The sequence below is a fragment of the Cynocephalus volans genome, chromosome 9 (assembly GCF_027409185.1).
Source record: "Cynocephalus volans isolate mCynVol1 chromosome 9, mCynVol1.pri, whole genome shotgun sequence".
Taxonomy (NCBI): Eukaryota; Metazoa; Chordata; class Mammalia; order Dermoptera; family Cynocephalidae; genus Cynocephalus; species Cynocephalus volans.
The window spans coordinates 34,001,402-34,028,579 of NC_084468.1; the positions used below are offsets into that span (position 1 = coordinate 34,001,402).

The 27,178-nt window shown below is 42.0% G+C and overlaps 1 protein-coding gene across 4 annotated transcripts in view; it reads left to right on the forward strand.

The window, feature by feature from the left end:
* TBC1D1 (TBC1 domain family member 1) overlaps positions 1-27,178 on the forward strand; it is a 218,348-nt gene that overhangs the window by 150,716 nt on the left and 40,454 nt on the right. For all 4 annotated transcript variants that reach the window (XM_063108168.1, XM_063108170.1, XM_063108169.1 and 1 more), the window contains 2 exons: positions 18,118-18,303; positions 23,439-23,600. In XM_063108168.1, the coding sequence (XP_062964238.1) occupies positions 18,118-18,303; positions 23,439-23,600 (348 nt within the window). The remainder of the gene's footprint in view (positions 1-18,117; positions 18,304-23,438; positions 23,601-27,178) is intronic.

A 27,178-nucleotide genomic window follows, 5' to 3' on the forward strand; every position in this document is an offset into this window, starting at 1 on the left:
AAGAGAATATTCTTGGACAACCAGAGACTGTGGCATATAGAGGACAGTCACATTGCTGAAAAGAACTCTGGGCCTCCTGGGCAGTGTTCTGGTAGTTTGCACAATTGCTTCAGCTTTTTGGCAAGGTGCATGTGATGGCCTGAAGTCACAGCCAAAGGAAGCCCAGTTCCTTGTGGGGCAGTGTGATGTCCCTACCCTACCCCAGATGCACACCTTGTTGAGTAGCCTTGTGCTCTGAACTACAGAACGCAGGGGGCGGGGGGTGGGAGAACCACCTCCAGCCAACTGTGCTGAAGACAGACAACATGGGGCTTCTTTTCAAACTCTCTTGATGTGGAGAGACAAAAGACTGGGAATCACTGTGAATAAATTAGTCATAGATGTTTCACTCTTTAAAACCGTCACAGCAAAAGGTTAAACAATGTGCAGCTTTCAGGGTGTCCCAGAGGCTGATGGGTGCAGTGAGGTGAAACCTTGCCATCTAAGCACACAATGACGGGGCCTGGAAGGATTGATTTCCTCCTGTGCTAACCCTCATCGGAATGTAAGGTACAGCTTTTAAGCTGTGTGCAGCATTCGATTTTTTGTGTTGGGCCTGGATGTTTAGAAAAGTATCCCTCCTTTGGAGTGACAGATATGTAAGTCTTTATCGAATTTATTTAATCAAAACAGCCAGTTTCTCCTACTTCCCTCTTTGTTTTGTCCTGTGCATGGGTATCTGTCTGGTCACATGTAACAACTTTCAGTTCTTAATAAGCTTCCAAATGGAAGCTAAGTGTGCTGGGATTTGCATTTTCATTTATTCTCAGTAGAGACTTTCAAAAGGCAATATTACCTCTTTAATGAGTTTTTTGGGGCAAGTAAACTGTGGTAATGTTTAAGAAATTTGCTTACTACAAAAACAGTTTGCAAAGAACATTTGAACTTGTCCACTTTAACTCATAAAACAGATTAAAGTGTTTGAAATCTATTGGGATTTTAAATGAATAACAGTATACTGACTTTTAAGGACAGAATCCATCTCAATGATCATGTAGTCTGTTTCCATTTTCTAAATGAGAATATTGAAGCCCCTAACTTATCACAGCTAAAACCCAAGTTTCCCAACCACCCAACAGTCATGTACCAAAAAGAGCTCTGCTTCCCATGTTGATTTCTTTCAGGATATGAGCCCTTATAGTAAAAGAAATGAGGCAGGGGTTTTCCAGGTGGAAAGGCCACATTTCTGCATATAACTCAGTGAACATCGTATTGAGTTGGGGGAAGAATTGGGTTCACTATTTTAAGTCGCTTGTTTTATCGTGTGGACTTCCCCATCCCCTGTCCCCAGCAAAGCACAAAAGTATTTCCTAATTTTTAAGTCATGGGCTTCCTTTCATGGATTCTGACCTTAGATCACATCCAGATAAGCATTGTGTAATGGGATGGGTGGGGTTAGATTTTTAGTCACAGATGCATGAGAGGGAGGGTGAAGGGCAGCAGAGTTTATAACTAGAGCTTTTAGCAATTAATCCCTTGTCAGTGACTAAGTCATGGGGCTCTCATTTCAGGGCCATTGTGCAAGCAAAAACCCCCTTCGAGGTTTTCTTGCTACGTTTGGCGATCACCTGTCCATGCCTCTGAGACGTTTCCTCCCTCTTTCTCCCAGATTTTTTCCCCTTGGTCACATGTTTCTTTCTTACATTTCCCACAATTACCTTATCCCCGAGCCCCTTTAAAAACATCTGCTTCCCATTCCTACTTTCTTCCCTTTTCCCAGCAGTTTCTGCCAAATTACAGGGCTGTGATGACACCCTGCTCATTTTTGATTGTTTCTAGTAGCTTCCAGTGCCATCTCCCAGGAGATGAGTCCTAAGTGTCCATGTCTTGCTCTGACCCCATTATGTGAGACTGGGGTCATGATTGCTTAGGCTCCAGACTCTGGCCCCCTCCCCCCCATTATGATGTTTGAAGTGTGGTTTTCACAATGCAATGCTAATGAAAACCCAGAATATAGAATGGAAGTTACATTTTATATGTAGAGTGAAAATCTAAAGAAAAGACTAGAGGGAAAATATATGAAAATATTAAGAGTGGGAAGTAGAATTATAGGTAACTTTTCTTTTTAAAAAAACTTTTAATATTTAGTTTTTCTGCCATCAATAAAAATATTCTTTTTCAGAGAAAAAAACAAACCAGTCACCATACCTAGAAACCCTCTTCTGTGCCAGAGAGGGAAAAATTGGGCTCCTTTTATTGAAAGTTGCTTTTTGTGCCATTGTACTTTTTACCATTTATTTAAGATTGGTGGCTCTTTGACTCTTCTTGAGTTCTTGCTCCTTCCATGGTACGCCTCATACCGACCCCTTCCTTCTTATTCCATGACTGCCACTCAGATTCAGGCTCCATCCTTCAGACCTCGATGGCTGCAATAGCTGTTCCTGCTACCTCTCATGATGATTCCTTCTGTAACACAGTCTTTATTACCACATCAAGGTTTACTAATGTAGGTTTTAATGAAAGTCCAGAATTTGCATATAAGAAACAATCCCTGTGCCTGACATGATGAAAGAGATTTATTGTGTGTTGTATAACATGCAAATATACTGAGTGCACAGTTGTTCATAAAAGCATTGGATTAGGCATTGGTTGGGTTGAAGTGGTTTTAATACTAGATAAAGGAGCAACGCAAGTGTAGTGAGGGAGACAAATAACAAATACCAAAGGAGAAGGATGGGGAGATGCTAGATACAGGTACAGTTAAGTTCAAGGTTCTGAATTGGAAAGCTGCAGCTACAGAGGAGAAGAGTTTTGAAATCCCTGGAGGGTTTTTGTTGTCTTTTATTGATGCAATGCTATTCTGTGGCATGAACCTCAATAATTTGGGGATTGCAACTTTATTAGGATAAAATGATCTTTTTTTTTTTTTACCCCAAGCTTGACAAATATTAAGTACAAATCCAATACACTAAATTTACTCATCTAAACTATAAATATTGTGTGGCAGAAACTATATCTTGACTCTTCTTTCACAAAACCTTAATGCTTTCTGCCTTGAATGTATTGTCTGATTTTATATCAAAAGCCAGTGATTGTCTCGTGTCTAAGTCTCTGGAGTCATTATCCATTTTTTCCTCTGTCTTACGGACGTTCAAGTGATTTTAATTGGGGTAAACCAGACACTGGCATTGCACTCCGTGATGACCTGGGAACTTAGAAGTGGCTGCCTCGGTTGATGCGCTGGAACAGGTTGGATTGGAAGTACATGCTGAATCTGCTTCCTGCAGAGGGGTAAGTCAGGTTGACCTGTGTTGACAAGAAAGCAGGCTGGGCGAGGAAGTGGGATTAAAGGTGGACAATATGGCAGAGACCACTTTTAAGTCCTGTCTAGGACCTGGCTTCAAGTTAAAGAATAACAAATATAAAACTGCTGCACAGCAGCACAAGGCAGTTGCCATGTTAATGACAAATTCAGCAGGTAGGTTAGCACTGAGCTGCAGTACTTGGTGCTTTTGCTGTAGCAGATCCCTCTTTCTCGCCCACAGGTCTACCCTTTCCCTGCAAAAAAGAATTCTGAGTTTTGGAAGTACATCAAGACTCAATTCAAGGTCATCCTATTTGTTTTGTCATAACAGAGCCTTGTTACCTGCACTTTTAAAACTTTTTTTTCTTCGCTGGCTCTTTTTAAAGGAAAGTTTACAGAGGCCCCATAAAACATTAAATCAAGCCTGCTATGCTGAAATGGAATGGAGGGGGAGTTTAGAACCAGATTTGTTCCTGCTGTAGATTGAATGTTTGTGTCTTCCACAAATTTATATGTTGATGCCCTAATTCCCAATGTGATGGAGACTAGGAGGTGATTAGATGAGGTCAGGTGAGTGGGGCTGTCAAAAATGGGATTAGTACTGCTATAAGAAGAGGAAGAAACCCCAGATCTTCCTCTCTCTCTGCCATGTGAGGACACAGCAAGAGGGAAGCCATCTGCAAGTCAGAAAGAGGGCCCCCACCAGAACTGGCACCCTGATCTCAGACTTCCTCTCCACCCCTGTGAGTAGTAAATGTCTTGTTTAAGCCGCCAAGTCCATAGTATTTTCTTACAGCAGCCTGAGCTCCATTCTCTACCACTTCCCTGGCTTCCAGTGTGGACTTTGCAAACAGAGTTTCACGTGGTATAGTTTGAAAGCTGTTTCTCCATAATGCAACCACTTCACTCTCTCGATGTCTAATTTTGACCCCCATAACACCATGTGCTATAGCCAGGGGAGATTTGAGGGTGAGGAGGTTGGCTTCCTCTCTGTGACTTTTTTCCCACCATGGCTTAGTAGAAACTGAGAAGCAGAAAGGCCCTTTCCTGGCGGGGTATAGGGTGGCAGGGGTATCGTGGTTTGGTGAAGCCAGGGCTGCAGAGAAATCTCATACGGTGGAGGTGCTGGAAGCCGTGCTGTAAACCAGCTGCTTTCCTGCAGATGGTTAAATAACACGGGCTGAGAAATTGTGATCTTAGCTTTCAGTAGTGTATTTTTCTGTTTGTGTTGGGTGACTCATCAGTCTGTGTCTCTGACTATTTGTGTTCAGATCTGGAAGTTTTCTGGAAGGAAATTTATTATTGCTATCATAGTGTGGGTAGTTTATCTGGGTCAGCAGGGAGGAGTCACTTTCCGAGTGTGTTTCTTAAGAAAATGGTATTAATTTTAGTTCAAACAATTGTCTTTGACAAAGATAAAGCACAATTTGGCTGGTGTTCAGAAAGCAAGATTACATTTTTAAACTTTGTTTAATGGTCAGGTCATCTATAATGGATAGTCATTGCTTAATTAACTTGAAATAATCTATTTAAAAGGTACACCTGTTCCCTAGCATCACTTAATGTGAAACCACCAATTAAGGTAAATCTATAACCTAACATAAATGGCTAAAAAAGTGCTAAATGTCAAGGCCAGGAATTCTCAAACTTTAGTGTGCATTAGAATTCCCAATTGTTCAAACCCAGGTTGTTGGGTCCACCCCCAGAGTTTGTGATCCAGTAGGTCTAGGGTGGGGCCAAGAATTTGCATTTCTGACAGGCTCCCAGGTGATGCTGATATTGCTGGTTTGGGGACCACATTTTGAGAATCACTCCCATAAACTGAGTTCATGGTCTAGGTTCTGTTGACTGTGGCCTGTGTGCTGTTGGAGGGAGCTCTCAGGAAGATGTCCTGTTGTCCTCTACACCCCCAGTGAGGTCTAAGCAGAGTAGGTTTGACCAACAGCTGTAGTCCCAGAGAGGCAACAATATAAATATGAACGTTGGATGGTCTGATACTGTCAAGCTAGGGCTGGGGCTCACAGACGCCTTAGGCCTGTTGTACAGACTGGGTCACCAGACCCCTCACATGCAGGTCCCCACCAGGTAATTGGGAAAGATCCCGGGAGCTGTTGGCAGATGACATGAGCTCAGTCCTCAGCTTCTTCAGCAGAAGCAGCAGTGGCTGCAGCCTCTCAGGGCATCCTGGGGGCACTGGCAGCAACGGCTTGCAGCAACAGCCTCCAGCAGCAGTAGTGGCCTCCCTGTAGACCCCCCGGGGGCAGGGGGCATGGATCAGAGCCACTCATCCTTTATATTTAAGTCCATAACCTAGTACACCTGGGTGCCCACATACATCTACATCAGACAATAGACAAGGAATACCTGAGCGTATGTGCATATTTGTCAAATGCTTGGCAAGATTCTGAACATCTGAGGGGCCCTGACCATTTTCCTTCACTTTCCCTACAATCCACCCCTTCAGGGTCCCTCTCTGTACAATCTAGTCATTCAGAATCTTTCGTGATGTTCCCTTAGTGAGGATAAATGACCCTTGCATTCACATATAACACATTCCATTCCCGTCCCGAAAGTCTTTAGCTTGTTCTAGCACTGACTCAAAAGTCCAAAGTCTCATCTGAGACTGAAGACAAAACTCTTTTCAGCTGTGTACTTGTAAAAAAACAAACATTTATCTATTTCCAAGATACAGTAGGACAGCCATTGGGTATACATTCCCAATCCAGAAGGGAGGAATAGACCAGGAGAGAGGAGAAACAGGCCCCAAACAAATCCGAAACCCAACAGGGCAGACATTAAGCACACTTGGGCATCTAGGTTCCCCAAGCATTGGGCAGCCTCGCTCCTACAGCTCTGCCAGGTGCAGCCCATTGAGCTGCCCTGGTGCCTGCAGCTTTTCCAGGCTGGTGCTGCATGTTGCCAGCAGCCCTACAGTTCTGTGCTCCTGGTGGCAGTCCTGCAATCCTGGCTCCACTAGACATCTCACCAGTGGGGTTCTCTGTGGGGGCTCCCACCCTACTTTTCTGCTCCATATTGCTTCAGTAGGTGACCTCTGCAGTGGCTCCACCCCTGCAGCAGGTCTCTGCCTGAGTCCCCTGGCTTTTTCTTACATTTTCTGAAATCTGGGTGGAGGCTGCCATGTCTCCACTGCTCTCAAGTTCTGCTGGCCTGCAAATTTAACACAACATGACCACCACCGTTTCAGGCTCCTACTCTCCAGAGCTGCTGCACAATCACACTTGGAGCCGCCTGAAGCAGGGCTGCTCCAGCCAGAGCAGCTGGAGTGCAGGGAGCAGTTTGCTGAAGGCAGTGATGCCCCAGGTCTGCCCTCTGAAGAAACTCAGTTCTCTTAGGCCTCCAGGCTTCTGATGGGGGGGGGGGGGGGGGGCGCTCTTCCATACTTCTGAAATGCCCTCAGGGCCTTTCTCCCATTGTCTTGGCTATTAGCATCTAGCTGCCCCCATCTGGGCTCCTGAATTACTTGAATCAGCTAGGCATGCACCCACCATTCACTCAGTTTTGGGCAGTTCTCCAGCATCCACTCACACAGTTCAAACAGCTGCATTTGCCCATTCCATCAAGGAGTAGCTGCCCCACCCCTGTGCATATCTGCAGCTATCCTGTAACCTCTGCCACAGAGACAGGCGTGTAGTAATGGAGGCTAACCACCTTTTCACCAGGTGAAAACATACTTGAAATTCTGTAGGGGCACCCGTCTCCTGGTCACCTGCCCATCTGCATGTGGCACTCTTTTCTTGGGTTTATATGGCACCTTTCAAGCCTTCTTGGGTTTAAGTGGCACCTGGCAAGCCATTTGCCTTTGGACAAACACGACATGTGTTTACTACATCATCTCCAGATCACATCACACTATCCACCTCTAGGTTCCATAGCTACAGCAGCCAGGCAGCTAGGGGCTTTCCCTGTTTCTGCTGCTTTACTTTCTCCCCAAGCCAACCAGTTCGACCTGGGTATATGGGACATAGGTAGTGAATTGGATCACCTGTGGGTTGCCTACTGGTCCACCCAGTCCCATAGGCTGCTCGTGCTTCACTTTCTGATGAGCAGGTCATTCCAGGAGATGCACAGTCTCCCCCAACTCACCATCAGCTTTGTCATCGTCCCGGTGTCAGGAGCAGGAATGACCTGTTGCTTCACTTCAGCCTCCAGGGCATGTATTTGTATTTGCAACCAATCTGCTTTCTGCTGCAAATCTTGATGGGCTTGCAGTATAGTGAGCAGTAACCAGACTCCAGTCAGGAGGAAAGTGGCCACCGGGCACCACATACTCAAGGGTAGCCACATTTTCTCTCCCTCCCAAGGGGCTTTCTGCTGCAGATCTCAAAGCCACACTGCTTCATGGAGTGTCTGGTCTGTGCTGACTCACAGTATAGTGAGCAGCAACCAGGTTCCGGTCAACAGGAAAGTGGCCACCAGGCACCACATACTCAAGATTAACCACATTTCCTTCTCCTCCCCAGGGGCTATTGGCTCCCGTACCTACTCAGAATCCTGCCAACTATGCCAACTGTCAAGCTAGGGCTAGGGCTCACAGACCCCTCAAGCCCGTTGTACAGACTGGATCACAAACCCTTCACACGCAGGTCCATGAGCTAGGTAATAGGAAAAGATCCGGGGAGCCATGGGTAAAAAAATTATTAGGCTTTATTCAGAGCTAGAAACAGCCTCCCTAGTGGCCTCCCAGAGTGTCCTGAGAAGCACCATGTATCAGAGCCATTGGTCCTTTATACTTAGTTCCATAACCCAGGACACCTGGGTGCCTATACACAGTTATATTAGGTAGTAACCAAGGAACACCTGGCCACACATGGGTTTTTATAGCAAATGCTCTGCAAGATTCTGAACACCTGAGGGGCCCTGACCGTTTTCCTATATTTTCCCTACAGATAGCTTTTAAAAGGTCCATGTGGATGAGATCAGGAGGCTAAGTGTGGTTAACAGTCAGGGTAATCCCCATGTGGTTACGGCTCACTGGCTCTGACACAGATCTTAGTGACAGGTCATTTTTTTTTCCCATCTTCTCCAGAGCTTATGTCGGGATGGTGGTCTTGTTTAGCACAGAAGTTCCTTCAGCACTTGACCGGACTCATTTCCCTTCCCTGGGCCGTGCCTGACTACTTGCGATCCTGAATTCTTCATGCTGCTTCTGTTTTAATCCCCACTTCACAATGAGTGCCCTTCCCTCTCTTTGGCAGTTGTGCAGCCTGGTCATGCTTCAGGACTTAGCACTTGGCCATTCCCTCCCCCATAGTCCCCCCCCGCCCCCCCCAAATGGCTCCATTTAGGATCATCTCCTCCAGAGGCAGGGCTTCCCTGATGGCCCTCTGCACCCACCACCCATGTGGACAGTTCTCCGGCCACTTCTCACATGGACCTGGAATGGCAGCCTACTCAGCTATCTCCTTGGGGACAGAGCTTGGTTTCATTTCATTATTGTTCTGGCGTGAATTGAATCACAGGGGCATTACCACCTTATTTGCAATATGTTTCTTATAAAGTTTTTTATATATAAAGTCACATATATAGGTGTCAGATATCTATGTATAGATAGATATAAAGCTTATATATATCAAGTTTTATATAGTTTTGCACTATTAAAGAATAAAACTGTTTAAATATGTTGCACCTAGTCACTCGGGCCAAGAGTGGAGTGCCCTACAGAGCCTTGTGCATTCTCTCCCACTTCTGCGTGTGTTTTTCCTGGACTCCTCCATTGAGACTGTCCCTCTTCGACTTCCTCCTTTCTGCTCAGTCTTCCCCAGGTGGCCCAGATCTCCGGCTTCTCTTAGTTCTTCTCGTGCTAATTATGTGTGCTCAGGGCAGCAGTGCCCTTCTCAGGACCGCTGTGAGGCCCAGCTGAGGTTTTCCTGGGTGTCGTGGGTGCACAGAGGATGCACTCGGGATCCAGCAGGGCAGGGAGCAGCAGGAGGAAGCTGTCCCAGAGGCTGCGGTGTTGGAGCTGAGCTTTGACGGGCAGGAAGGGGATTAGCCAGACAAAGGCCAGAAGGAAGGGCATTGCAGCCATTGTGGAAGTGGCCGTCCCTCTCTACCACCACTTCTACATTACCATGGGTCCTGGACACACCAAGGCAGTGACCAGGGGCCTCCTATTGTTGGAGGGAGCCCCTCTGGACAGCACTATTATTTTCTTTGTAGAACGAGTGTTTCTCCTCCCCAGCATTCTTCAGTAAACCAATTTTCTTTTTTATCCTCCACCCCTGATTGTGGAGAAGCCTAAGCAACAGAAAGATTTTGCCAATAGATTATCTATTTTCAGAACAAAATAGATAATGACGTTAATAGGAATTCAGCACTTACTCCTTGCCAACTACTGTTTTAAGTGCTCTGGGGGTTTTCATTTAATTCCCTATACAAAGCTGTGGGAAGTGGATGTTATTATTGCCTGTGATTTATGGATGAGGAAACTGAGGCACAGAGGGGGTCAAGGAACTTGCTTACTCCTGATAGTAAGTAGCAGCACTGGCATGATAAGGTGCCTTTTTTCCCCTCTTTGCTTTCATTCCCATTGCCCTGAGGCAGTGGGGTGAGCCAGCCTGCAGCCCCAGGTCCCAGCCAACCATTTCTGGTCCTGGCTCCACCAACTAGTTAGCTCTGTGTCCCAGGTCTTGCCATCAAGGGATAAAAACAGTCCCTAGTTTATGTGGTGTTTGCCAGGATGAAATCTGTGTGTACTTGTAAGGCACACTGCTTAGCACATAGTAAGTGGTCAAAAAATGTGACTTTATACCTCTTTGAGCCTCAGTTGTCACATCTGGGGAGGGAGGGGGTTGTGCTAAGTCATCTTCTAGTGTCCCTTTCAGTTCTAAATTTTTGTGTTCCTGTGAGTGCTGGCCATTCCCCTCCCCTCACCCCCACCACTGCCCCAGTCCTGAAGAAGGAAGGAAAGTGAGCGAGGTGGGGGCTGAGGCACTGTCATGCAGTGGCTGCTGGTGGGAGGTGCCCAGGCAGGCAGGACCTAGCTTCCTGCACCCCACCCCCGCCAGGTGCATGTCCTGGTGTCCTGGTGGTGCTGACCAGGGGCCTTTTGTGGGCTTTTTCACTCCAGCTGTCTCATAAAATTGCAAGGGCCACAATTTGAAATCAGTATTACGTAAGTGGTAATAGGAGAGAGGAAACAATTACAAAGATCAGCATTTTATATTCTGACTGAGGCTGGGTATTTGTTTCTCTTTGGTTTTATGATCTTTAATCAAGAAATGACAGCCGTGACTTTCAGTCTCCTCAAAAAGTACAGTATCATTACCCTGCAAATGGGAAAACATGCATTTCAAAGGATACTTTTAACCCCATGCATTAAATTTTGCCTGCAGCTTTTTCTTCATTCTTCTCAAGCTTCTCTGGACATCAACTTTTATAGCCACTACCTCCCCACATTGGGGAAAAGCAAAGCTCTTGGTGCTTTGTGCTTCTGCACTCCTGCAGTTCAGATGGGAAGGGGGAAGCCAGCGCAGCTGTTGACTGGCCGACCAGCGCTCCCAGCAGGGCCTTGTCCAACCTTTTCCTTCAGTCCTGTTCTCTGCCTCTTCCTGGCTCACTTCCCATTGCCAGGCCATCTTTACTGCTTCTCCTTTGAGCTATTGTCATAACACCTAGCCAGACTAAGGGCTTTTAGCTTCCTCATCTTGAAGTCTTCACACAGCTTTGGAAATGCACCCAAAATGGCTAATTTGGGAGAGAGTGAGGATAAAGATCTGCAGGGCTCTTGCTTCTGTTCCTAGTTTCTGCATATCGTGGCTTCTTTTTAAAATTTGTGTGCTGCCTCCCCATCCCACCCCCTCATATGCCATTGCTCCCCATCTCAGGCAGAGTGAGGCTGTCTGTTCTGTGTTCTAGACTGTTCTCCAGCACTTGTTCACACTGTCTTATAATGGCCTTTCAAATGTGTGATCCACTAGGCTGAACACTCCCTGATAGCCAGGATATCTTTCCAGTATGAAAGAACGTATATAGGAAATCAGTTTTCCTTTAAAAACCCCTAATCTTCTGGGATTCCATTTCTTGCTAAATAATGCATAGATTGAGCAGGCATTCAAGGCCTTCTATAATCTAGGCTCAGTTCTGTTTTCACTTGTGTACCATCTGGTCATTGCCAAAATGGGTCATTATCAAGGAGGGGTTGATAGTTACCTGTACACCTTGTTTGTGCTGGTGCATTTACCCAGAATGACTCCCGTCATTTCTACCTGTCTGCATTTTACCTGTTTTTCAAGAACCACCCTCCCTTTCCACAAAGCTGTTGCTGATGATGATAAAAAAAAATGGTAGTTGACATTTTATTGAATGTTTACTCGTGCCAGGCTTAGTTTTTTTTTTTTCACACATTTGCCTCGTTAATGCTCACAATCATCCAGTGAGATTGTGACTGTTACACAAATTTTGCAAATGAGGAAACTGAGATGCAAAGTGATCAGATAACCTGTTTAAGGGTGAGTAGCTAGATTCCCAGTGGAGCTAGGGTTTGATCCCAGACATCTGGTTGTAGGGCCCATGCTCGTGATCTGATGAATAGCAGAAATTCATCCTTCTTTGCTGAACTTCTAGAATACTTTGTTTTTCCTTTATTCTAGTAGTCGGAATACTTCTCTCAGTTACCCTATTGAAATGTGAGGGACCATGTCTTATTCATACTTGGATTTCTAGCAGCATGCTTTGCATGTGGCACAAATTTTAAAATATTTCTTTTTACCAAATGAATGTTTTTTATGTGTGTTTGGGTTTGTTTTGTTTTGTTTTTTAATTTTCCTATAGCTAGACCATCATATAATACAACTGTAGAAAATAGTGAGATTCGCATTGGGTTAGTTTCATAAAACATCCAAAGAAGTCATGGTGGTCTTGGGTAAGTGAATCGTTCATTTGGTGAATGTTCTTTGCACATCTGCTGTTTCCCAGGCTTGGGAACACAAATCTCTGCCCTGCTGACCTCTACTTTCTATTGTAGTAGAGGTAAAGTTGTTTATACTTTGTCAACAGTTTGACAGTATTAAATCTACATGGTCATTTTACTTTGTTTTTTTAAGAAATTTTCTTCAGCTGTTGTTAATATCAGATGCTGCAGATGTTAATCCCTGTTGCTGTTAACTTTTCTCCAGAGATTTAATGTTCAGTTTTAATTCTCATTTCCAAAATCTGTTTGTGTTGTTAAAACAGAGGTTTTAGAATAACTGAAATTTTTTAAATTTATTTTTCTTCTGGTATGGGAGTTCAGGATTCTCGGGAGGGATGGAGAGAATTGCAAAATGCTCTATTGTGGCACAGAAAAAGCCAGAAAATAGGAGGATAAGGATCCATCTTCATTTTCTTCCTGGAGCTCCTCTTTCTTATAGGGCACTTAACATGTAATTTAATGTTATGTCTATAAAAGGAGAATTGCAGTTCGAAACTTAACGTCAGTGTGTTGTGAAGATGCAAGAAAGGGGCCCTGTGTTCTGTCCTTTAGAGAGCCAGATACCAGGCAGATAGGAGGCGTGTGCATGTTACTTTTTCTCCTCCTCTATCGCAGCATTGATTCTGTTCATACCAACAATGCGATGTCATACTCTTCCCCACACAGTTGTGTGCAGAGGGAAAGAAGAATGCAGCAGCACAGACATGTTGGAGAATAATTTGGCATCTAAAATATCGCCACGCCAGCATAGATCATATTTATGACTCTACTGGGAATGTCACAGCAATGATTTAAATAGAGACAATTGTCTCTTAGGGCCCTTGAATTATGACTGGCTTTAAAATTCTTAGAACCATTGAAGGCTGTTGTTTCTGAAGGCCTACATAATTTAAGCATTCTACATCCTGTCATTATAAGAGATGTCAGAATAGTAAAGTCTAATCCCAGACTAACGTGTTATCGCAGCCCTTTTTGCTTTTGTGGGTTTGCAGACTTTATGAATATGGCTGTTGGTGCTTGTGGTCTCCACAGCTGGGCAGTCAGAGGTGAATACCATTTCTCACATTTTGCAGTGAAGGACTGGAAACCAAAAGGTGTATGTGTTAACATAGACACTGACAAAGCTGGCCCCAGGGGCAGCGTTGAGCCCCCAGCTCAGCCTCTGCTGTGCTAAGCTTCTTTCCACATTTGTCTCTGCGTAGCAGTCTCTCAGCAGGAAACAAGTCGAGGAAAGAAGAACCCCAGAATTGTTCTGAAGAATATTAGCAACGTCAAAACAGCCCTTCTTAGATCACCTAGCACATCCCATCGCTGGGTACATATAAGGGACTCAGTGAATACGGGTGTGTTTGGCTTAGGAATTATCCACGTTAAAGTAATGCCCATATTTATTATTAGAACAAGTTTCTCAGCTGACAATTGCTCATTTTAATTTTGTTTTCCTCACCTTGCCACTACACTCAAGAACCTGCATGAGTCCACATATCATAAAACCGTACCCCAAACATGCACCAAAGGGGACTGATTACAGAGCTAAAGCTTTATCCTAAACCTGATCTTTTTGCATTGGTAAGAAAACAGCCCACTTGGACTGATTTAGCCAGGCCAAATTTACAGCAAACAAATATTGTAACTATTCCCCTCTGTAAGTTAGCAAACTACTTTGTAACTGGGCTATTCTTAATATGAACAAAAGATAATATTTTCAAAAACATTTGTTGTTGGGCCGAGCCCGTGGCGCACTCGGTAGAGTGCTGCGCTGGAAGCGCAGCAACGCTCCCGCCGCGGGTTCGGATCCTATATAGGAATGACCGGTGCACTCACTGGCTGAGTGCCGGTCACGAAAAAAAAAAAAAAAAAAAAAAAAAAACCAAAAACATTTGTTGTTAATTGTAAACTGTAAGATTAGTAATTGTTACCACATAAAATACATTTGGATAAAGGGAATATTTTACCCCTTCCCAGGGTTTAGGAGAGAGAAAGTGATGCATTTTTTACTCTGAGTTAGGAATTCTCACTGGGGGTGATTTTTGTCCTTCCTTCCCCCCTGGAGGTATTTTTATTGTCATCACTGGGGTGGGCAGATGCTACTGTTATCTAGTGGGTAGTGCCCAGTCATGCTGCTAAACATTCTACCATGCACAGAGAATTATCCAGCCCACGGTGTCAGTAGTGCTGAGGTTGAGAAACCCTGCTGTAAACCATTAGGTTTATACTTACCTTTACAATGAATCCACTTTTATTTAGTTCATTCAGAAGTGAAATTAATACTAGTACTTCTTAGTGTTCTGGACTTGGTCTTGGTACCCTGACCAAGTTTGGGACAAGCTCTTGCCATATACTGAAGGCCTAAATTCAGGCAGCTAAAAGCAGCAGCCCTTGAACTGTGTTCTCAGTGATAACCATGAAGGAAATTAAGAGCCATCATGATGATAAGTGCACAGGATTGTGTGAGAGAAGAAAGAGTAAAAGTGTAGTGTGGAGCCCTGCTGTTCAAAGTGTGCTTCTAGAACTATCAGTAGTGGCATCATTTGAGAGCTGGACAGAAATGCAGACTCCCGGGCTCCCTTCAGATTTACTGAATCAAACTCTGCAATTTAGCAAGATCCCTGTGTGATGCCTGTGCATAGACGTTAGAGAAGCACAGGGTAAGCATTTTTTTACTTTGGAGGTAAATACACCTTGCTTCAAATCATGGCTCTCACTCTTACTAGCTGTGTGACCTTGGCCAAGTTACAAAACTTCACTGCACTTTAGTTATTTGGGCTGTAAAATGGGGATAATAGTATCACCTATTTCATGAAGTTATTGTGAGAATCAGACAAGCTTATTTGTGTCAAGGTCTCATTGCATGATAAAAACTCAACAAACTGTAGCTAATGATTGATAATGAGAAAAAGAAGGCAAAAGTAGAGGATATTAGGGAGGCAATTTATGTCTTAACCCTCATAGTTGTCATCACCCAACAATGCTTGTATTTTTTGCAGATCTAATTTCTACGAATACTAAAATAAAAGCTAGAGCTTCATAAGCTTCTATAGACTATGGTCCTTGTTAGCAACCAAATTGGCAGAGAGTAAATGGATCTGGGAACCAAGCAGCCTAAATTACTAGGAGTGTCCCATCGTCCTGGCTTGCGTTACACCTGCTCTGTTCATTTCGATTCAGAATTTGAAAGTAATGTAGGAATTTAAGACACTCAGGAGGAAAAAGGCTGTGCTAAACAGGAAGCATAAGATTAGAGGAAGGAGACTAGGTGAGGAGAGCCCTTGTTTTACTAGGGTGTAAGAATGGGAAAGAATTTCCAGGCGAACTCTGCCTAACACTCAGCCAGGCTTACCCTCCATTGACTGGACGGTGGAGGTCCCTGGATTCTCTTTTCATATACATGAGACATGTTATAATGCCACTCTCATAACTGCTCCAGCACCTGCCATGTCAGCCAGGATACTGGCCAAGAATTACTTTTTGGAAATGAGAATCTTTTGCAAACTAGTGGGAGTATAAATAATTCCACTATAAGATAAAGTAAAACTTTAATCATAACTGCAGTGTCCAGCAGACTTCCAACAGCCAACATGGTAAAAGAAGAAAGAAGAAAAGAAAGGAAAGAGCTCAAATGGAAAGCTTCAAGTTGCAGAATAAGATTATATAAGAATACTGACTAAAATTCCTCTTAAATAGAAGGATTAATTTAAACTATATCATCTTCAGTAATGACTAATGCTAAGTATACAGGTTTTGTTGTTTTTTGAGGGGGGTGTTTACAGGAGAACATTTTTCCATCTTCAATTTTGATCAGAATAGATTTGCATTATTTTTCTTTAATTATAAAAATATTGCCACAAATTTAGAAAATAAAGGAAATAAATGAATAACAGTATTCCCAAACCCAGCACCTATTTACCTCTTCTTTTATTCAACCATTGCTTATCAAGCCCCTGCTGGGTACTAGGAACCATGCTCGGTGGTGAGCAAACCCTTGTTGGCAAGGCAGCAAGGTTCTGGCCATCTTAGGGCTTACAGTTGAGTGGCTAAATTTTGATGGATTTCTTTCCAGTAGTTTTTCTGTGCCCTTAATGAATATATGATAGCAAATAAGAAGAGCTAATATTTATTGTTCTTACTGTGTGTTGGGCTCTGTTCTAGGTGGTTTATGTCCCGTGTATTAACTTGCCTTTTTCGTACAACGATGAGGGAGGTACTGTTATTCCCACTTGACAGAGTGGGAAGTTGAGGCATAGAGAGGCTAAGCAAGTTGCTGAAGATCACAACATCAGTAAATGGTAGAGTCTTGATTAAAACCCAGGCACCAGGCTTCAGAACCTTCCCTGTTAATCACTAAACTATACTGCCTTTCTTAATATTTGTAAAATTGAGGTGATACTCTACAGACAATTTTGATTTCTGCTTTTTTCTTGAATATTGCACATAAGCATTTGCCTATAACATGCATAAACTGTCTAGTTATTTCTTACCCCCCAAAGAAGTAGAATTTTAATTTATTCATTTGTTTAATAGGATCATAATGAAATAAGAATCTATAGAGTTCTACATTTAAATGCTTACAGAAAGTACAAAGCATTCCTACTTAATGCTTATCATATTTTTTTATCTAGTAATTTTAAAAGGAGTTAAGATGGACAAGTTACTTTAAGAAATTAAATGTTTTGTAGCTTGTGTTTGATTTTGTGGATATCATAGCAGGATAACAAATCTAACTTTTAGATAGAGATGGTGAGTAGTCAGTGCTGATGACTGTACTCGAAATTAGTGGTAACGTGGAATTGTGTTGGAGCTATCAACTGGAAGAGATTGTGTGTTGTATTATGGGTGGTTGTGAGACTCCAGTTGCCTGTGAAGGGTTTTTCACAGCATATGTGAAGACCGTGATTTTATTTACATGGGTTCAGTTTAAACAGAAGTTCCCAAGAATGCGTTGTGTCCCTTGAAATTGAGGTTCAGTTGTATAGGAACCACTGCTGCTCTTCATAGCTAGAGCCATAGTGGGGGGCGGGGATGTTCTCTGCACATGTCTGTAAGGTATTTGTGACTTATGACAACACTGTGCACCGGCAACATAGTTTCTGTAATTGAGAAAAGTACAGACTCATGAAATGTAAAGAGATTTAAACTAATAAACAGAAGTTTAAAAATTGATGACATAGGAAACATTTGAATTGTAGTGGCATCTGGTGGGAAGCAAATGGGTTTCTGAATGAAGCAGATATAGGTTGGAATTCCAGTGTACCTACTTATTCATTATATGATCTTGGGAAGATTACTTGGCCTTTCTGAGCCTTAGTTTCCTTTTCAGGGGGGATTAAACGAGTCTATTTGTATAAAATGCCTTGCACATGCCCAACGGTTGGTAGAGGATCTGTTAATGGTCACTGTTATTACTGACTATTAAATATGTTTTAGTCTTCTTTCAGAATACCTAGCCATATATCACAGTGGGTAAGAATGCATGTGGAAGCCAGACTGTTTGGGTTCCAATCCTGGCTCTACTACTTCCTAGCTGTGTGACATGGGGCAAGTTAATTATTATACAGAAAGCCCTTAGAACAGTTTGGTACATAGTTGGCACTATAAGAATGTTAGCTATTATCAATAATATAGTTATTAAATAACTTCAGAAGAAGATAAAAAATACTACACCTTTAAAACTAGGTATTTTAAAACATTTCCTCAGCTACTGCAACTTTTGCTTACTATTTGATGTATCATTTGTTTCATGTTTGTGGCTCAAACGTAGTTTATTCCATTGTATATTAAAACAAACTTTAAATTTGGTGATATTATTCTTCTATCTGAATGAGTAGAATTTGCTGATTTGGCACTATGTTTGCATATATTTTTTGTTGAAAAATGACCATTCTGGAATGTCCTTTTGCTTCTGCAGATTACTCAGAGCTGGGAGAGCTTCCCCCACGATCTCCTTTAGAACCAGTTTGTGAAGATGGACCCTTTGGCCCTGTGCCAGAGGAAAAGAAAAGGACATCTTGGGAGCTTCGAGAGCTATGGCGAAAGGCTATTTTACAACAGATACTGCTCCTCAGAATGGAGAAGGAAAATCAGAAGCTGCAAGGTTGGTTTGATACTGAACAGGACCGCTATCTTAAAAAAAAAAAAAGCACAATAGCCTAACAAATATGTCTGTCTGTAATATTTGTTTGCCTTTTTAAAGTAATGTTAATACTATTTACTTTCTGGAGGTTTAATGATAGTGTCACCAACCGTATTAATTATTCCCATATGTTCATTATTGGCATAGCATCTAGAACTTCTGAGGTACAAGCTTCAAATTTAAGCTTTAACCTTCTGAAAAGTGTTTATTTATTTTGCTTTGTTTTCCTCTCTCTTTTCCTACTCTGTACTCACCCATAGTCTGTGCCTGTGTGGTAATATGAACTGATCCTATGTAAGGCATTAAAGTTTGTAATTTCACTCTGTGTGCCTTTTTAGTGAGTTGCAGGTACCTGAAAAAACATTAGCTGAGCTTTACGTGTGCTGATATCAAGTGTCAAAATATGATATGAACTGTGAAAGTTTAGATTTTATTCATTTCCTTTTTCCATACTGACTTTGAACCAATAAATATTATTTTCAAGGTAGCGTAAGAAGCTAAGTTTGTATACCCTGTGAAGGAGCATGGGTCTTAGTGTATAGAAAGCTGCCTGGATATAAAGTAATGAAGATTTTGAGCAGAAAGCTTAATATACTCTTTGAAAGGAAAACTGTAATGGGTGGTTCAGTCATGGTGCCATTGCCCTAAATCAGTTTTGGAATTAAACTACATTAAATTGAGCATCATCTTTGATGGCAGGTTTTTGTCGTGTAATAATGACCTTGATGTTTGATAGAGCTGAAAGTCATTAAGACACCACCAAATCTGATGAATAGGCTACCAAGAATGCGTTGCGTCCATGAGGTTCAATTGTACAGGAACCGCTTCAGTTTCTCATAGCTAGTGTTGTAGTGAGTGGGTGGATGTTCTTTGTGCAGGTCTGTAAGGTATCTGAGTTAGAACAACACTGTGTACCAGTAACATAGTTTCTGCAGTTGAGAAACTTACAAATTCATGAAATGTGTAGTTATAGAGTCAAGATAAGTATATCCTTTTTGACCAAAAACAAGAAGTGAAGTATAAAGTAATAAGATATTTTGATATGAAAGTAGTCCAGTGGTTGGAATAGACTGCTTATGAATGTAGTAAGCTCCCCAGTGTGCAGTGCTGAAGCCGAGCAAGGTGGGTCGTCCCACCAGGTGCTGTGGAAGGTGATGGCACAGTGAGGGGAGTTTAGAGCAGATGAGTGCTGCTCTATTTTTCTACCATTTTCTGTGTGTGCTTTAAGGTAATTCCAAAAGTCGATGTCTAAAAGATGTTTGATAGTGATAGTATTACTAAGCATGTCATTAGCTAAGTGACATCTTTGGAGCACAGCATTCATATTCATGTGTTATGTTGGAGTTTTTGTTGAAAAGCAAAAAGACAGTTATAGTCATCATCATAAACCTTAATGCTTATGTTAGCCAATCTTCTTGCAAATGACAGCCATGCAAAATCAGGGCATAGCTGTAAAATGGGAATGACACTGGCTGGCTTCTTGGTAATGTTAGGAGGAATTGTGACTGTAATTGATGAGGTGAAATCAGTATGTCATGAAAGCAAAGTACATAGTGCTGTGCAAATGATAACTAGACAGACTAGATTGAACAGGTACGAGTTTTCTAAGGTTACCGGGAGCACCTTGCCAGCTGTTACATTAAGTTCACAGGTCCTTGCCAGTGGCTTTCTACTGCTTCCTCATTTCATCCAGCTTACTGGCAGTGTTTAGTTTTTATGGCCTTTTGTTTTTACTGTTTGAATTCATTTCCCTTCTTAGCTCTGTAAAGCTCAACATATATTTATCTATGTGGTAAAAGCACAATAAACTTGCTAAATATAATATAAAAAGCATTAGTCCATTGTATTAGTGTGTACGGTATCTATATTGCTGAGAAAAATAATCAGCAATAAGAGCCTAGTTGCTTAAAGATATTTAGTAAGATTTGTATGGGTGGGTTGGGGGTGGGGGCAGAACTTTTTCATTAAATACAGAAGCAAGATTTGACAAGAATCAACCAGGGAGTGTACTCCATCCCAGAGACAGTCATTATATTGTGTTTTGTTTTTGGTTTTTGTTTGTTTTATTTCTTAAAGGAAGGTTAATTTAGAGATGGGAGAAGCTCTTGAAATTGATCAAGGGTTCAAGCTGACTTGCACTCTCTTTGGGAAAGAAGTGAGAAGAACATGTATGAGGAGGTTCTTCCTATGGTTACACCTATTTCCTGACTTTTGCCTATATGGATCAAATATTTGTAGGGGTAAAGGGAACTTCCCCTCTGCTCTCTGAAGGTTTGTTAATCAAGTCTACTGAAATAGACTGACAGTAGGCACATTAGCAAAAGGCATACAAATTTATTAACGTGTAAGTGCACAGAGTCACATAGAGTTTGAAACTCAAGGAAGGGCAGATGGTTGAAGCTTAAATACTCTCTTCATAGGCAAGAGGAAAGTGGGGGATGTAGGTAATTTCAGAGGAAGAATATACGATTTTTAGGGGAGATGAATGGGCCCAAAGAGCTGATAATAGCCTGGGACAAAGTTCCTCTGGGCTCTGGGGTAGGTGGTGACAAGTTATGGGAAGGTAAGGGGCAGAACTGCACTGTGAACAAAGGTTGTCTTACCATTCAGGTAATGTCTCTCAGATGACAGTCCTCAAAAGAACGGATGAACCATCTGTCTGGGCAGGTGTGGGGATGACCTTTAATGTCTTCTTTGGTGATTAATCTTCTCTGGCTAATGATATTTCAGACAGGGAATTGAAGGCAGTTGTGTTTCTTTTGGAAGAACTTCCCTCAGTCAGATGAGGGAACTTCAGACAGAGAGCCCTTCCCTGCATTTGGGTGAGAAACAAGAGAAGGTCAGAGAGACGGTGATTCAGAAGCAGCTTCTGAGGCCCTTCAATTTTTTTTAGTTCAAAGTACTCAGCATGCCAAAGCACCATATGTTCAGGTATTGTTTTCTGAGCCCCAACATTTTTATTACTATTCTGGAATCATTGCATCCTGGGAAGAATCAAACCATGTCATCTAAATCTACCTCATTTCACTGTAGACACTCAGAAGCTGAAATTGTGATTCTGGGAAGTTAAATAACTAATTTTCAGTGGTGCTTGGGCTAAAATGCATTGCCTGTCTCCCAAGCCAGCAGTCCTCCACTGTACCCCTCTGCAAGGCCATTCCTTCCCAATTTTTAAAAGAAGGTATGGGCAGCCTAATGCAGGACAGCGAAGTGTGATTTAGTGTAACCATTGTTTGGGTCAGCATGTTATTGCTTGTTGAACTAATTCATATAACTCAGCATTTTATGTTTAACTAAGATTAAAATGTTACAAATATCACATCTATATACGATGATAATTTTAAATTTTGAATTGCAATTGAAGGTATATTAATTTTATAAAACTATTTCCCTAGTTACGTAATAGATTTGTTGCAAAAAAAAATAAATACTGAGTGTAGTTTTTCTAGGATCTATACAAATGTGGGGGTCAGTTCATTGCTGAGCCTCTCAGCTTTCGATTGGTAAGCTTTCAGGAGATGATGGCAGTTGGCAAGAGAGTTTGGTCTGTGAAAGCAGTTGTTAACAGAACGGAATTGGGGATAGAGCAGTGACAGCCCCCGCTACACAGTGGACATAAATCAGATCTGAATGTTGCTCACAAAGCCCAGGTTAGCTCATACATCCATGTCAAATGGTAATAAACATTTTAGACAAGTCTTTTGCAAAATTACATTTGATCTCATTCAGTCCTTCTTCCCCTAGCCCCGCAAGCTCACAAACAACAGGGGTGTATGGGCTCTTATTTGATATTTTAAAGTTCTTGTCTTGGAGCCTTAGTGTTCCTTGCAGGCTTTCTCCATCTGCCTTGGTTGATGAGGCTGATGATTTTAGGCAGCAGCATTGTCAGGATGCTGAAACAGTGGGGTGTTACTTGGGCCACCAGCAAAATACATGGATCGAGCCTTTTCAGCTGAATCTTCTGGCCAGCTCTTTCTGGCCAGGTGAAGCTCTCTTGACTTCAGAGCAAGTTCCTCATGTTGCTTGCCAGGCTTTGGTAGGGTAGCCAGCCATGCTCACAGCAGAATTCACTGCCAGAGAAACATACGTTGGCACCAGGAACCCTGTGCCATTCTCAGTTACTGTGTGGTAAGGCTAGTTCCGAAACCAGTTTGCTACAAGGGTTATCTCAACTCTAGTGACATTTGTTTTGTTTTCTTATTAGCCCCCCAAAATCTAGGGTTGATATTTTTTTAAAAGTGTGAACTCCAGAGGTGTAGGGAATTGTTTAACAGGACCTTGAAAATATATTTTTCAAAGTAAGAGGGAAAACAGTAAAGATGGTAGATGAGAAACTGTAAAGTTAGAGAGGAAGGTGCCACCAGGCCTAGAATCACTCGGCTACTTACTAACTCATAAATAACCATAGGCAAATTGCTTAATCTCTCTGCACCTCGGTTTCTGTGTCTGTGGTTGGACTGGAGAATGAATTTAAATTGTCAATTTAAAGTTTTCCTTTATTGCATTCCTCCCCCTCCCCAGTTTGGTAATTTAGGTATAATTCTTCTTAATGCAGCTTTAGGCTAAGTAAGCTTGGTGGGAAACAATAGCTATCTTCATCTGAATGTCATATGAAAGTGGTAGATTCATTCTTTTAGCTCCAGGAAGCAGAAACAGGTCCAGCAGTAGAAGCTACCTAAAGGAGGTTTGGCTCTAAATAAGAAGGTACTATCCTAGTTTAGATAAAAAAAATTTTGTTCAGCTTTAACCATGCCAGACACTGGAAATTTTAACATATAGCTCCTGCTCTTGAGATGTTTATAGTTTAATAGGGTAGCTACGAAGCTGGAAAGAATTGGACAGATGTGGGATATATCTTAGCACAGAGCCAACAGAACATGCTGGGAAGGGGTAAGAGAAATCAAGGACCTTTTAGATTTTTAGTATTTTCCGAGACAAGGGAAATGGGGTGGGCAGGAATAGTGACTTTAATTTGGACCTGTAAGCTGGCTGTAACTGTTCGACCTCTCAGTAGTGACAAGTAGGCAGCAGTGTTGTGTAATAGAAAATCTGCAGCTGTAGCATTTACTAACATGCCCTTAAATGGTCTGTTCCAGCCTCTGAAAATGATTTGCTGAACAAGCGCCTGAAGCTTGATTATGAAGAAATCACTCCTTGTCTTAAAGAAGTAACTACAGTATGGGAAAAGATGCTTAGCACCCCAGGAAGATCAAAAATTAAGTTCGACATGGAAAAAATGCACTCAGCTGTTGGGCAAGGTGAGCTTTATTGAGAGTCATCTACAGCCTCAGCCCTCATTGATAATTGGGGAGAAGTGTGGAATAAAAAAAGTTAGAGTCTAATTACAGTGGCTGTCTCCTTTTTGTCACATCTTTACCTCATCTGTTTCTAGGTATCATATTTAATTGATGTGAGTTTCATCACTTTTCTTGATTCCTTTAATTAAATTAATTAAAATACCCAGAAGATCAGGAAACAGGAAGACAGAGGAAAACCCAACAGCTTAGTTGCCTACAAACTAGATAATGATATGATGATATACTCTGAATTAAATAGTAAACTAAAAACTAATTGTGTAGCTTCTCTCTGGGTACTCTGGGGAGACAACATAGAGTGTGGACTTTAGACAGGTTGTCGCAGGTTTAGATCCCAGCTCTGCCACTCACCTTGCAGTGTGTGTGATCTTAGACAAATGACAACCTCCCTGAGCCCTGGTTTCCACATGCATAAGATGTGGGTGATGACAGTGGTTGTTGTAAGGAGTGAGTAAGCTGGTGCCCAGGAGCATGCAGCATGTGTCTGCTGTATCAGAAGGCCTTGGAGAGTGAGCAACATTAGCTTTTTTTTTTGGTGTGGTCTGCCAGTGCAAACTGTCACTGGTCCAAGAAGAGATAAGTACAAAACTTGAGACTAAGCATTGGAAATTTTCCAGCAATTTGACACAGTGATCCTAATGAAAAAGGTGGACTTATATTTTGTCAGTCTGTTTTTGTAATAACTCATTTTTACTATATTTTATAAAAATATCAGTCTGCAGTGGATTGGAAAATTTAATAAAAAGAATCAATCCTTCACGATAGTTTGAGAAGTACCGTTTTCAAGCTTAACTTCAATGATTATTAGTGTTCAAGTAAAACAAATAAACTGATTTCTTTTAAAATATGTTAGTGTCTGCTTGCAAGAGTGAAGCCTTCTGAATCTAATGTAATTTTAGTGCTCCTGAGTTCTGGTCGAGCTAGTCATGAATAACCAGATGTTTAGAATAAGGATTGCAAAAATATGTAAATCTTGTGGTTTTCTTCTGACTTTATCAGTTGTACAGTGGAAGAATGTTACATCCCTCAGAGAGTTAATGGAGCAAAGCAGTTTTCCTGCCGTAGGCTTTCAGGCATTTTTTAACCTTTTCCTGAGTTTTGACAGCATCACTTTTAGTAATAATAGGTAGTTATTGCTAGTTTTGACTTTTCCCTCACTATGGATAGTCATGGGCTTTTAGAGCACCTGGGCCACAGAGCTGGGCTCACACCTTAGTCTAACCACCAGTTGGACTGCTTCCGGTTGAACAGTGTGTTCTCAGAAACCAGCAATGTACGCAGTGGTGAAGCCTGGGGTTCTAAATTGGCAGCAGTGTCCAGTGTGACCTTTGGCAGGTGTCCTCACCTTTCTGGGCTCTTGCCTCTGCACTGGTAGAATGAGAGGCGTGGACCAAGCAGAGGAGCTTGGTGCTCTCTTCCAGTTCTAACACCCTTTGCACCTGCAGTGGTTGCTGGAGGTTTACCCTTATACCACATGGGCCCAGATTGCTGTTTTGAAAAAGAAGAAAGCAGAGAAAAGAATGAGTCTTTTCTGTCCCTTTTCATGGTTGACTAGATGATTGTCTTCAGGTGTCTTTGCTTCTACAAAAGGTAAATTGCATGGGTCTGGGACAGCTATTCCAAATATTTGAGCTTCTTAGAAGCCTGGCACCTGGATACTTGTTTTTCATTGTGCATTTTATGAGGGGGCTAATAGAAATAATCTAAGAATCTGGGCACTGTGTAGTGAAGTCAGGCATAGATGATCGAACGGTTTATATACTGTGGCGAGCTGTGGCTGACCTGGAATTTCCTCGTGTATTCCCCAACTTTGCCACATCACTTTTTACTGTAGAAACTCACAGTTTCTAACTGTTAAAGGGGCTTTGTCAATCAGCTGTTTTCAACACATTATGATTTAACAACTCCAAACATATGATGACTGTTTATCTTGTGGCTTGAAATTTAAAAACGATTTTAAATCAGAACCATACCTTTGACTTTTAAAGTAGAGGTCAAGTCACCTCAGAGACCTTGAAAGAGAGGACAGTCCTTGTATGAGTAATGAGGCCTTGCCTCTTAATGATCTAAAGTCTGTTAAATGGCATAAAGAGATTTATAAAATTTTCTAATTTGAAATTAGGTGGGAGTGGCAGGATTAGGGTATCAACTTGGAAGAAAGAAGAATAATTCTGTGGCATTTTTGATCATTCAAAGTTTAGCTTGGGTCGGGCCGGCCCCGTGGCTCACTAGGGAGAGTGCGGTGCTGGTAGTGCTGAGGCCGCAGGTTCAGATCCTATGTAGGGGTGGCCAGTGTGCTCACTGGCTGGGTGTGGTACTGTCAACACTGTGCTGAGGGTTGCAATCCCCTTACCGGTCAGAAAAACAAAACAAAACAAAAAACCCCACAAAGTTTAGTTTGGGTCAATGCAATTTCTCTAAGTATATCTAGATAGAACCTTATAGGCAGAATGTATTTTTCTAGAAATGGGATTGTAAAGTGGCCACCTGAGTAGTTGGCAATATGGACCAGATGTGAATGCTGCTTACCTTTGGCCTAGAAATGTCATTTATAGAAATTTATTTTAGAAATTAATCAGCCAAAATTGTACTTCAGTGGGAAGAATGTCTATTGTGGCATTGTGTAATAACACCAAAACAACCCACCCTTGTGATCATCTTGTCATACTTCTTGATAGTGACACAGTAGATCTATATTTACTAATGTAAAAGATGTCTAAGTTGTTAAATGAAAAACAGTACAGCATAGCATGGTCTCACATACAGTTGACTTTTCTATATGCATACACATAGAAAACATCCACAAAGTGTTAGCAGATATCTGAGTTATAAGCAGAGTGACCATAGATTCCGATTTACGACGGCATAGCCTTGGTTTACGACTCTTGTCCTGGTAAAATAATTAATAGCCTTCCTCCTCTTCAGTTTAAAAAGCTTCTGCTTTGCATTTGATAAAATTCAGCACTCATTCATGACAAAGTTAGGTGTAGAGGGAAAGTATCTCAACATAATTAAAGCCATATATGACAAACCCACTGCCAATATCATCCTGAATGGGGAAAAGCTGAAAGCTTTTCCTTTAAGAACAGGAACTAGACAAGGATGCCCACTCTCACCACTCCTATTCAACATAGTGTTGGAAGTACTAGCCAGAGCAATCAGAGAAGAGAAGGAAATAAAGGGCATCCAGATTGGAAAAGATGAGGTCAAACTGTCCCTGTTTGCAGATGACATGATCCTATATATCGAACAGCCTAAAACCTCTACAAAAAAACTCTTGGAATTGATAAATGATTTCAGCACAGGCAGGATACAAAATCAACACACAAAAATCAGTAGCATTTCTTTTCTCCAATAGTGAACATGCAGAACGAGAAATCAGGAAAGCCTGCCCATTTACAATAGCCATCAAAAAAATAAAATACTTAGGAATTGAGTTAACCAAGGAGGTGAAAAATCTCTATAATGAGAACTACAAACCACTGCTGAGAGAAATTAGAGAGGATACAAGAAGATGGAAA